The sequence below is a fragment of the Ovis aries genome, chromosome 2 (genome assembly GCF_016772045.2).
Source record: "Ovis aries strain OAR_USU_Benz2616 breed Rambouillet chromosome 2, ARS-UI_Ramb_v3.0, whole genome shotgun sequence".
In the NCBI taxonomy this organism is placed as follows: domain Eukaryota; kingdom Metazoa; phylum Chordata; class Mammalia; order Artiodactyla; family Bovidae; genus Ovis; species Ovis aries.
In genome coordinates this window covers 11,615,910-11,628,065 of record NC_056055.1, presented here as the reverse complement: position 1 = coordinate 11,628,065, position 12,156 = coordinate 11,615,910, and the positions used below count along the sequence as shown (strand labels likewise).

The window sequence follows — 12,156 nt, the reverse complement described above, 5'->3', positions numbered from 1 at the left end:
TATAATCAGCTTTTTCATGGGTCTAAGTTTTCTCTTATTCAAGTGATACTCATCTTTTACTTTAATCTGTCTGTGGCATATGCAATATACTATCTCATACAAAGGGACAGAAGTTAATTGATACATATTTTACTGGAATTACATGCATTTTTAGAACACATTCATGGCTTTTTACTTAGCAGATTTTTGCAGGACACCTTTTATATATTGAAATTATAATTTGTATATTTGGATTTTAAAAACATTTATACTTATAATTTCAGTGTTCCATATGATTCCATTATATTCTAATACCTCAGTTTTCTCAACCTCAGCACCTTGGGTCTGGGTACTTCTTTGTAGTCAGAGACGTCCTGCAGATGTTTAGCAGCATCCCTGGCCCCTACCAGTAGCACATCTCTGTTGGTTGTGATGATTAGAACTGTCTCTGAACACGCCACCTGTCACTTGCAGGGCAGCAGTTGAGAAGCACTTACTAGATGACTTGTATAAATAAGGCCCAAATGCACTTTTATACAGTAGATTGAGTCTTAAACACTTGAAGGAAATAAAAATGAAGACCTGTAAAATCATATGAGATTTTTTTTCTCTTTAGAAATGGGACAATGATTTAAATTTTATCAGCTTAAAATTTGAAAATTAGTAGTAAATGTGGCACTTCGACTTAATTAGATCATTACAGGACTAACAGTTCTTGGTCAGAGATTAGGTTTGTTTTTCACATTTGCTGTCTTAAATTGTTTACCGTCATATTTGTTATGTTTTCAGTGTACAAACCTCCATCAGGTATATTCTCATTCAGTTCTAATTAGCAGTTTTAAGAGAAAGAACATCTCCTACTCTCAGAAAGAGGAGGCTCATTTCCTGTGATTGCCATGCAGGAGCCAGAATGAATACTGAGGTCCTTGGACTTCCGCTCCTGTACCTTTTCCACTAGGACACATTGTCCATTACTCCAGTCTGGAGGTTCAGAAACAAGGACTGCTAACGTTTTCAAGATACCTCCCACCTCTGGTACATATTAGGTATTTAACAGCCTGCAAAGGTCCAGAATAAATTCCCTACCATATATTACCCTTTTTGAAAATTTCTATTCTACTCGGAAAAGTGATTGAGATTCATTTTATTAGACCTATATTCAAAGAAAACATTTATTAAGAATTTAGTAACTCAGAATATATTACATTCATGGGCATTTTACTAAAAGGAAATTTTTTTCCCCTCTCCCTCTGTACCTTTTTCTTTTGCATCATAGTGATTCCAGACACACTCACGGACATGGTTAACCAAATGACAGAAAAAGTAGGGCTGGTTCACGGGCTGCCATATGTAGCAGACAGACAGGGCTTTGCTGCTACTTTAGAACAGGTAAGTACAATGCTTATAGATAATATGCTTGTATAATCAGGTCCCTAATCTCCCAGAAGCTTGAGGCTATGCTGAGGTGCCTGAAAATGAAAGTGAAATCACTCAGTGTCCAACTCTTTGTGACCCCATGGACTGTAACCTACCAGGCTCCTCCCTCCATGGGATTCTCCAGGCAAGAGTACTGGAGTGGGTTAGCCATTTCCTTCTCCAGGGGATCTTCCCGACCCAGGGATTGAACCCTGGTCTCCTGCATTCCCGGCAGACACTTTAACCTCTGAGCCACCAGGGAAGTCCTGAAGTTAACTGTATTAAGTCTGCTTTAACCTGCTGAGTGAGCGTCCCAGGTGGCGCTAGTGGTAAAGAACCCACCTGCCAGTGCAGGAGACGTAAGGGATGCAGGTTCAATTCCTCGGTCGGAAAGATCCCCTGGAGAAGGGCATGGCCGCCCGCTCCAGTATTCTTACTTAGAGAATCCCGTGAACAGAGGAGCCTGGCAGGTTACAGTCTATAGGGTCACAAAAAGTTGGACACGACGGAAGTGACTTAGCACACACACACCTGCTGAGTACTGGCAGCCTCAAGTTGAGAGCAGCTGTTTTCATTAGTGAAGAAATGCTTAGGGCCCCGGAATCCCTCCCAACTGAACTTCCTGTGCTCTGGCAAGGAACAGATGTGCCCAGGAAATGCCTTGTGGTCTTATTACCAGCTTAGCACAGTATATTCTTTTTCCTTGTGGTCCTTACTTTCAATTCTTGAGTTCAGTTCCGGATTACAGATTTACATAAAAGTATGTGTTATATAGTTCTTTCAAAGATCCAGTCTGCAAATTATGCATCTTAAGTCTCATGAAGTATTTCAGTATATACAAAAAAAAAGGAAAATTGCTCATATGAATCACTGTAAAATCCACTTGATTTCCTTCTACAACAGATTTCTAAAATTATCTGAACAACTCGTGTTTTCCATTTTTACTCCACAGCTTAACAATATACAGACTTACGTGTAGGAAACTATAAGTTAGGAGGAAGTATAATGAGCAGAATAAATCAAAACACAAACCACTCCCAGAAGCCTACCAGTTAGAGGAAGTTTCTATTTTAAAAAATTAGTTTATTTTAGCATTAAGACTTTTCCCCCTCTGTTTACTTTCTAAAAAGCAAAGTTGCGATTATACCAAAAGTAATTTGTATCTTATTTTAGTTACTTCATAAACTGTTCCCCATATCATTAATATTATTTTATAAATGTAATTTTTATTGGCTTAATCATAGTTTGTTCTGTAAGTGTATCCTATACTTCACCATTCCTGTACTGTTAAACATTAGGAGAAAAGACTTGTCTTAATGTTATAACAGAAGGGTATACAGTTTCAATCTCCAAATATACCAACCTGAAGCATATCTGTATTTATATTCTTTTGAATTGCAATCATTTGAGGGTAAAGGGTACAGCGTAGAAACTTGCATTCAGCCTTTGGCAGTGTGAATCATACATGTATGCATGCTTAGTTGCTTCCATTCTATCCCATTCTTTTGTGACCCCATGGACTATAGCCTGCCAGGCTCCTCTGTCCATGGGATTTTCCTGGCAAGAATACTGGGATGGGTTACCATGCCCTCCTCCCAGGGATCCAGCCGAGTCTCCGGCATCTCCTGCACTGCAAGCAGAGCTTACCACTGAGCCACTGGGGAAGCCCGGATACCACAATTTTTGTTTAGTAAAGAAACTCTAGGTAGTTACTTTAAAATTAAATGCTTTTTATTCTTATGCTCCATGTTATGCTTTTGTTTTGGAAATATCCAACTTGATATGTATGTCAATAATAGATATCTCCCAGATATACTCACTCCCTCAGTTTAGGTTTAATCCCTGAAAGTCATCATTACTTAAAGTGAATGGAGATAGGCCCGAGGAATTATTCCAGTCTATAAAGAAATCATGGGAGCCTTCATTACAGTGCCCAGTCCCACCTCATTCCTAAAACCTCACAATAACTGCTTAAGGAATTAAGATAGGTGCTTTTAGTTTTAGAAGTTTGGTTCAGTTCTATCCCACAAATACTAGGGCTTCATTCCAGTCTGGGCATAGGTTAGGTAGGAAGAATCGCATTCTGAATCGTCTGTGATTATTAGCTTATTCTATGCCATGTATGTGATTTCTGCCGTTAAGAAAGATCACTTCTCTCCATTTCGAGGTGCTATTGCCCTCCATATCTGTGAGTTCTACATCTGTGGCTTCAACCAGCTATAGACTCAAAGTATTTGAAAAAAAAGTTGCAAAAGCAAAATGTGAATTTGCCTTGAGCCAGCAACTATTTACATAGTATTTACATTGTATTAGGTGTGGTAAGTAATCTGACAGATATAGATAATACACAAAAATTATATTGGTGGATTTTTGGTCCAGGGCTTCTAGAACCAATCCCCCTAGGATACAGAGATGACTAATTAGAAAGGCAACATATTTAAGACATAAATAATAAATAGGTTTTATATCTGAGAAGTTGGGTAAGTTTGGATGACCATTTTATTCTCCCATTAGTTTAGCAGTTTGCACTTTTGATGACTCCAAAGCACGTTATGAAAGGGGCAGTAAAATGGGAGACTATTAGTGTTCACCCTGTTTATGAAAAACACACTGAAAAATGGGGAATTTGAGCTTTGTGACTTGGGCAGGAAACAGCTAACTGCAAAAATATACAGGAAAAGAAATTAAGAAATAGGATTGTTCTTTTGGTTGATGTACCTGTGAGTGTTGTGTGTGTATAGCCACGTGCATACATGTACACATACACATATGTACATATACCTGTGTGTGTAGATGTGTGTATATTTATGTGAAGAGTATGAAAAGAGGATACATTAAACATGAATATCGTATATCAGTAAGTGATATTTTCACCTCTGTTATTTAAATCCAAATTGTTTTACTTCAATAAATCTTTAAATCTTGGAGTTTTAGGAAAGACAGTATTTATTTGAGAATAAAGTATACTTTTCCCTCCACGAAGTACATACTACTTCTTTGTAAAAGTGATAATAACAAGAGTAGTCAATCAAATTAGAAATTACTGACTGCTTGCTATATGTAAACATTATTCTGTACCACTGTTTATTCAGGTAGTGTATGTAAGAATAATAGACTGTTCACCCTATCATTCTTAAGTTCATTAGGAAAAGGAATTTATAAACATCATACTTCTAACGTAAACTTCTAATTGTACACGTATGTTTCCGGTTTTGTCTTGGCAGGTGTATTTTGGAACCTCTCATCCAAGGTCCTATATCTCTGCCAATGTCACTGGTTTCAAATGTGTGACAGGAATGTCTTGTTTAATGAGAAAGGATGTGTTAGATCAAGCAGGAGGGCTTATAGCTTTTGCTCAGTATATTGCTGAAGATTACTTTATGGCCAAAGCAATAGCTGACCGGTAAGAAAACTAAATTAAATTAGGTTGTTGTATTTTTTATTTCCGAACTTATGTTGGCTTTTTCTGTTTGTTAAACCTGTGGATTAAGCGCTATTTTATTTTTTGCTAGTAAGTACAGAATAGTTTAATACTTTTAGAATGTAATTCCTACTAATTATTCAGGTACACACTAATGAAGCAAATAAATGTTCTAATTTCTCTACATTCTTCAAATTAATTTGGTTTCAAAAACAATATGGAATTTACTTAAAAAACTAAAAGTAGAGTTATTATATGATCCTGCAGTCTCACTCCTGGGCATATTTCTGAAGAAAAGTCTTAATCTGAAGATACATTTATCCCAGTGTTCATAGCAGCACTATTTGCAATAGTCAAGACATGGAAGCAACTCACATGCCTATCGACAGATGAATGGATGAAGATGTGATCTGAATGTATAATGGAATGTTACTCAGTCATAAAAAAAAATGAAATACTGTCTTTTGCAGCAACATGGACGGACCTAAAGGTTATCATATTGAGTGAAGTAAGTCAGACAGAGAAAGACAAATATCAAACTCACAGATGTAGAAAACAAACTTAATGTTTACCAAAGGGGATAGTGGAGGTCAGGAGAAGGAGATAAATTAGGAGTTTGGGGTTAACATATATACACTACTGTATGTAAAATAGGGGACTTCCCTGGTGGCTCAGTGGTAAAGAATCTGCCTGCAATGCAGGTATGATCCCTGGTAGGAAAGATCCACTAGAGAAGGAAATGGCAACCCCTTCCAATATTCTTGCCTGGGAAATCCCATGGACAGAGAAAGCTGGTGGACTACAGTCCATGGAACCACAAGAATCGAACAAGACCTGGTTCAACCTAAACCACCACCATCATTTATAAAACAAGTAGACAAGGGCCTACTGTTTAGCACACACATATATAGTAAGATATTATGGGAAAACCCCAAATGAACTTTTTGGCCAACCCAGTAAATACTGAATCACTTTGCTGTGCACTTGAAAACTATAATTGTAAATTAACTGTACTTCAATTTAAAAAATAAAATAAATACATTTAAACTCTTAAAAAATGTATGTGATTTGAAGTAGTTAAATTGAAGCTTCTCTGTGACTGTAAATTTTCATTATTATGAATGTAAATGTTTATGTGTTTTACAAGAATTAAAAGTATCAGTGCAGTCATAAAGCCAGTAGGTGAAAATTTAAAGAATGAGATTTCAAATTTTGAAATTTTTCAGTAGATTATTTGATACTTTGCTAAGAAGCTACCTAATGATTCATGATTGCCTTAATCACACTTTTCTATCACAAAATGACACTCATTTGCTTTTTTAAAGGGGGTTGTTTCCTTGTGTGATAATTTACTGAAGGTGTGATCTTAAAAGTTGAAGTATGTTTTCAGACTTATCTTCTGGTGGTGTTAGTGGTCCGTGGTTTCATATTGTTTCTCGTGAGATATGGAATGCCACTTTTGGTTTATATTTCTTCTTGAATATTCACATACATATCCCCCACTACTCCTTTTTTTGGTTAATAGTGTTCAGAGACTGTTAAATACAGGCCCCACTCCATTTAGTACTTTCAGAATGTCTGTATTTTAAGTTTATTGAGCTGTGAACTGAGGGGTTGTAGTTCCTTCCGGTTTTTAAGTGGTACTGTCATGGGCTTCTGTAATGACTGAAATGTGTTTAAGTATGATACACCCTATGTAGGGTGCTATCCTGGGACGAGGCTCACCCTAAACACTGGCAGTTGCTCACTTTAAAAGAAAAAAAAAAAGAATAGCTGATTTACAGTATTATAAAGTTTTAGGTGTACAACATAGTGATTCGGTATTTTTATACATTATACTCCATTTAAAGTTATAGCAAAATTATGACTGTATTTCCCTGTTCTATTCAATATACCCTTGTTGCCTATTTATTTTATACATAGTAGTCTGTATATCTTCATCCTTTTCCACTATCTTGTCCCTCCCTCCTTCCCTCTCCCCACTGGTAACCAGTAGTTCTCTAACTCTGTGAGTCTCTTTTTTGTTTAGTCATTCATTTATTTTTTAAATTCCACATCTAAGTGATAACAGAATATTTATCTTTCTATGTCTCACTTATTTCACTGAACATAATACCCTCTGTGTCCATCCACACTGTTGTAAATGACAGGATTTCATTCTTTTTCGTGGCTAAGCAATATTCCATTGTATGTATGGACAACATCTTCTTTATCCATTCATCTGTTGATTGACAGGTTGCTTCCATATCTTGGCTACTGTAAATAACGCTGCTTACCCTTTATAGTAGTGAATAAGTACATAACCTGTCATCCTTGCATGTATGTGTTCCTGATCATAGCTCATTTTATAACTGTCTTAATTTTCAGAGGTTGGAGGTTTGCCATGTCCACTCAAGTTGCAATGCAAAACTCTGGCTCATATTCAATTTCTCAATTTCAGTCCAGAATGATCAGGTAAGTCAGCTGGCTTTCTTCTTTTTATACTTTATTAAAAGAAAAAGGGAATGAGGAGTATTTTTACATGGTCTTAACTTGGTTTAAAAAAAAAAAAAAAGAAAAGTCAGATTTTGTTTTGTTCCAGAAAAGAGAAGTTAACTTCTTCATTAAAATAAAGTTAATGTCTCAGTATATTTTGTTTCCATTGTAAGCTTTCAAAAAACAGATGTTGAGACTTTGCGGTTTTTTTATGCTGACCTCTATTTTCTAACATTTTTACCCCTGGAATTTTATGATCTTAACTCATCAGAGTATAGGCCATGCAAATAAATTTATAGACATTTTTCTTTGAGACACTAAATAAATATAGAAAAGTGATTCATTAAATACTCTTTAAAGCTTATGTAAAAGGCCTTTAATGGGATGTAATGTTGATCATTTTGAGAAAAATTGATTAGTCTTGTAATCAGGCTGTTGTTTAAAGAAAATCCTTTTTTTTTTTTTTCAAGGTGGACCAAACTGCGAATTAACATGCTTCCTGCTACAATAATTTGCGAGCCAATTTCAGAATGCTTTGTTGCCAGTTTAATTATTGGATGGGCAGCCCACCATGTATTCAGATGGGATATTATGGTATTTTTCATGTGTCATTGCCTGGCATGGTTTATATTTGACTACATTCAACTCAGGGGTGTCCAGGTATGTGGATAGGTGTGCAAAGGTTGGAGATCATTTGGTGGGACTAAAATAGTTTTGATTTAGAAAAAGTTGAAAATATGTCTGAGCCATTTTTTAGCCCCCCAGTGAAGATTAAAATCAAATTAAGCATTAGTTTCCTTAGTGGAATATGGACACAAAATGGAACTTGACTTTCAACTTTCAGCTAGTTATACAGTCACTTTCATTAAGACTCCCAAAAAAATGATGTTGAAGCAATTGACAAGTCTTCAAACTTAAAATATGTTAGGATAGCAGTTTATGTTAATACTGCTTCTATTCCTAATGAACATTTTTCTTAACCAATATAACATGACTGTTACATTATCTAAAGCCATTTTTTAGCCCCCCAGTGAAGATTAAAATCAAATTAAGCATTAGTTTCCTTAGTGGAATGTGGACACAAAATGGAATTTAATTTTCAACTTTCAGCTGGTTATACAGACATAGTTTCTATGTATTTATTTTACATTTGGCTGTGCTGGGTGGTGCATGGGTTTCTCATTGCATTACCATCTCTTGTTGTGGAACACGGGTTTACAGGCTTCAGTAGTTGCGGTTCCCAGGCTCTGGAGCACAGGCTCAGTAGTTGTGGCGCACGGGCTTAATCGCTCCACAGCATGTGGGATCTCCCCGGAATCAGGAATCGAACCCACGTCCCCTGCATTGGCAGGCAGATTCTTTACCACTGAGCCACCAGGGAAGCCCCAAACTTGATTTTATGTGATGTCTTTACAGAGTTAGGCAGAAGTACCTCACTTTTTAACCGGGTCTGTAATCAGTCAGTGAATTATTTATGTTCCTACTTCCTAGGGTGGCACGCTGTGTTTTTCAAAGCTTGACTATGCAGTAGCCTGGTTCATCCGTGAATCCATGACAATATACATTTTTTTGTCTGCATTATGGGACCCAACGATAAGCTGGAGAACTGGTCGCTACAGACTGCGCTGTGGAGGCACAGCTGAAGAAATCCTAGATGTATAACTACAGCTTTGTGACTGTACATAAAGGAAAAAAGAGAAGTATTATAAATTATCTTTATATAAGTACTTTTAAAAAATCTACCTTCAGTAGTTTTATCACATGTAAAATGTTTTGGTATCTGTTCTTTAATTTATTTTTGCATGGCGCTTGCATCTGTGAAAAGAAAAAAAAAAGGAAGAAAAAAAAAAAACACATCTGTAGTCTTGGCCAAATGGTTATATTTTATTTTGTGGAAGTAGAGAATCAAGAGAATTGGTTCTAGGAACCTGGGTTCGGTTTTTGTTGTTGTCATTTATTTTTTAAAAGTATATAAATAAATCTATATATAAATGAATGTTCTGCAACAAACACGATGACAGTATCCTTCAGTAGAGAAAGTTTCTTACTGGTGAGTACACTCTTTTAGAACATGTATGAGATGGCAGCAGCTTTGTTGGGGTGGTAAGAGACTAAAAGGTGTAATCCCTTTTCATGTCTAAAGTGAAAGGTATTATGCAGTGGAGCGCCCACAACGAGGTACTAACTGAGAAACTTTTTCATGCTTCATGCCTACCTCTTGTAGTCGTTGCAGAGCAAATATAAATTGCGATAGCTAGGCCTTGCAAAAACAAACGGAAAAAACTTTAAAAGTAATAATAACAAGAGAGCTGGAGTCTAGTATTTATATGAATCTGTGAGAAATATTTTTTCGGTCTCACCGCAATGAACCAAAAGTGGTTGAGTTTGGTTTTTAATTGTAGCCATGTCTCGAAGGCATCTTTTTGACCAACTCTTGTTGGTTCTGTCTTGAACCATTGTTAATCACTGTGCTGGTGAATCTTTCCTTCCCTGCCCCTCACCTGACCCACCCCATGTTTCCTTAACTTTTTGTCAGGGGCTGGGGGGAGGGGGGTTTGTCTTAGTGTGAGTGAATGTTTTGATAGTTGTGAGGAAAAATGCATTTCAGACACATTTCACACATGAGCTATTTTCTTACACAGTCTGTCTTATTGTTAAAAAGAATGTAATTTCATGATACAGGTATTTAATATCTTTTTTAAGTAAATAAATATTCTAGCCACCAAGAAATAAATTGCAGTAGAGTATTAAGAGGGGACAGAATGAGTTTTACTCTTAAAATTAATCAGTATCAAACTAAGTCTACTGTGTGTGTTTTTTTTTTTTTAAAATTCCTGTTAGTCTAGTCTTATTTAAATTGGATTTTTGTATTCCAGTTTGTATGACAAAATAGACTAGAACAGTTCCGGTTGTAAATGCATGCTCTGTTTCACTATTCTCTCCCCATCATGCCGCTAAACCTGCTTGTCAGGTTGTGCTTAGCTTGTGGTGAACTGGACTTGTTTTTGTTTTTTCTTTTTTTAAAAAAAAGGCGAAAATGTAAGGGACAGTGCATAAGCTTTTCTCTCTTTTTTTATTGTAGTGGAATTTTTTTGCTTTTGCTTCAGGAACGGATGGCATGTTGTCCGTATGAATGCCTGCTGCAGGGCTGACATTGGCAATATGGCAGCTTCAAACTCTTCTTTTTGTTTCTGCAGTTTCCATGTCAAAGCATAATGTGTCACTTATTAGCAATAACTACATATTTATATGAATACTTTTTCACTTCACTGAGCCAGTTTCATTTAATTGTGTAGTGAGTATATACATGGTTTAAATTGCAGTGTATCGGTAAACCTGTATATACTGTGTATATATGCAAGCTTTCTCTGGGCCAAACTGCTTCATTCTTTTTTTTTTTTTTTTTTTGCCTTATGATGAATTTGTTTGAAGGGCATTTTCTTCATGAACAAAGGCTTTGATGCATATTCCTTTCTATGTGAAATGGGGGGTAGTATTGTTCCCTGAGGAAAATTGCACAGTGCAAACCAGTCTAGTTGTGACCCACTCTATTTATTTGTCATTGTCATACAAGCTGAATTTTGCTGACCATGTTTGTGATTTGTTGGTTTTGTTTAATGAAGTTTGGTTGATGCCATCTTTTGCACTGCTGAAATGAAATCTTGCTTATTCCTTAGTTTTTTGCTGATCTCAGTATGGGCAGTGTAACAGCAGAACCAAAATGGCTGGACAAACTTCTTGTGTTTGTAAATATTAAAATAAATGACTGTTCTGTATATGTGTTTTTTATGTGATAGTGGAGTATTTCCTTCCAATGAAGTTTCACTTAAGCAGACAGAGCGATTGTTTGTTTATTAGCAAGTTTGAAGTGATGATAAAATGATAAGAAATTATATACATGTTGAAGAAAGCATCACAGCAGAACTGTAGGAGTCCAAATTTAATAAACTGTCTAAAAAAAAGTGTCTATAATATACCATGTTTATTATTTAAAATCACTGTCTTAAGTTTTTCAAAAAATAAAAAATTTGAATACAATCAAGACATTAGCAATAATGTATTTTTATTTCATGTCTTTTATATTTTTATAAATAACATGTTCTACCATTCACAGCAGAATTATTCAAAGAAAATTTACCTGTGCTACAGATGAGATGAGAGGGAATGAGTGAAAGTTGCTCACTAGTGTCCGACTCTTTGCGACCCCATGGACTGTACAGTCCATGGAAATGTCCAGGCCAGAATACCGGAGTGGGTAGCCTTTCCCTTCTCCAGGGGATCTTCCCAACCCAGGATTTTAACTGGGGTCTCCTGCGTTGCAGGTGGATTCTTTACCAACTGAGCTATCAGGCAGTCAGGCTTTTCTGTATTGGCCTAATGTTAAAATCACCTGAAGAATCTTTTTTAAAGACTACAGATGCCTAGGCCCTGCCTCTGAAGTCTGGTTTTAATTATTCTGGGTGAAGCCTGAGCACTGCTCTTTGCTCTGTGCAGGCAGATTTGAAAATTCCTGGCCCATTAAAACATTTAGAAAATACTCAGTGGTCCTCTAGTCTCTTCTCACCTGCACTTACAACCTGATCTCAGCCTTTGAGATCTTACCACCCAATGGCTAGGAAAGGTAGATCCAAGCAAACGAATGGAGTGGCCTCACTGCTGGAGACCTCAGAGAGAAATAGACTACGTGCCACCCCGCACACTAGCCACGACCAGGCTCCTCCCAAGCTTGGAGGCATCCCCAGGCCTGTTTTACCACCAGCCCTCAAAGAAGAATGCTTTTAACTGGAGAGCCAATCCCAAGGGAGAAAGACTGTAGAAGGGGTTTGGCTGTGACCTGCCAGAGGCCCCACACCTAGCACCTTGAC

At 36.7% G+C, this 12,156-nt stretch overlaps 1 protein-coding gene across 1 annotated transcript in view; it reads left to right on the top strand.

Annotated features, from left to right (window-relative positions):
• UGCG (UDP-glucose ceramide glucosyltransferase) overlaps positions 1-11,333 on the top strand; it is a 38,450-nt gene extending 27,117 nt beyond the window's left edge. The window contains exons 5-9 of the mRNA XM_004004013.5: positions 1,256-1,368; positions 4,620-4,798; positions 7,184-7,270; positions 7,762-7,951; positions 8,783-11,333. Coding sequence (XP_004004062.1) covers positions 1,256-1,368; positions 4,620-4,798; positions 7,184-7,270; positions 7,762-7,951; positions 8,783-8,953 — 740 coding nt within the window. The 3' untranslated portion in view covers positions 8,954-11,333. The remainder of the gene's footprint in view (positions 1-1,255; positions 1,369-4,619; positions 4,799-7,183; positions 7,271-7,761; positions 7,952-8,782) is intronic.
• The last annotated feature ends 823 nt before the right edge of the window (positions 11,334-12,156 follow it).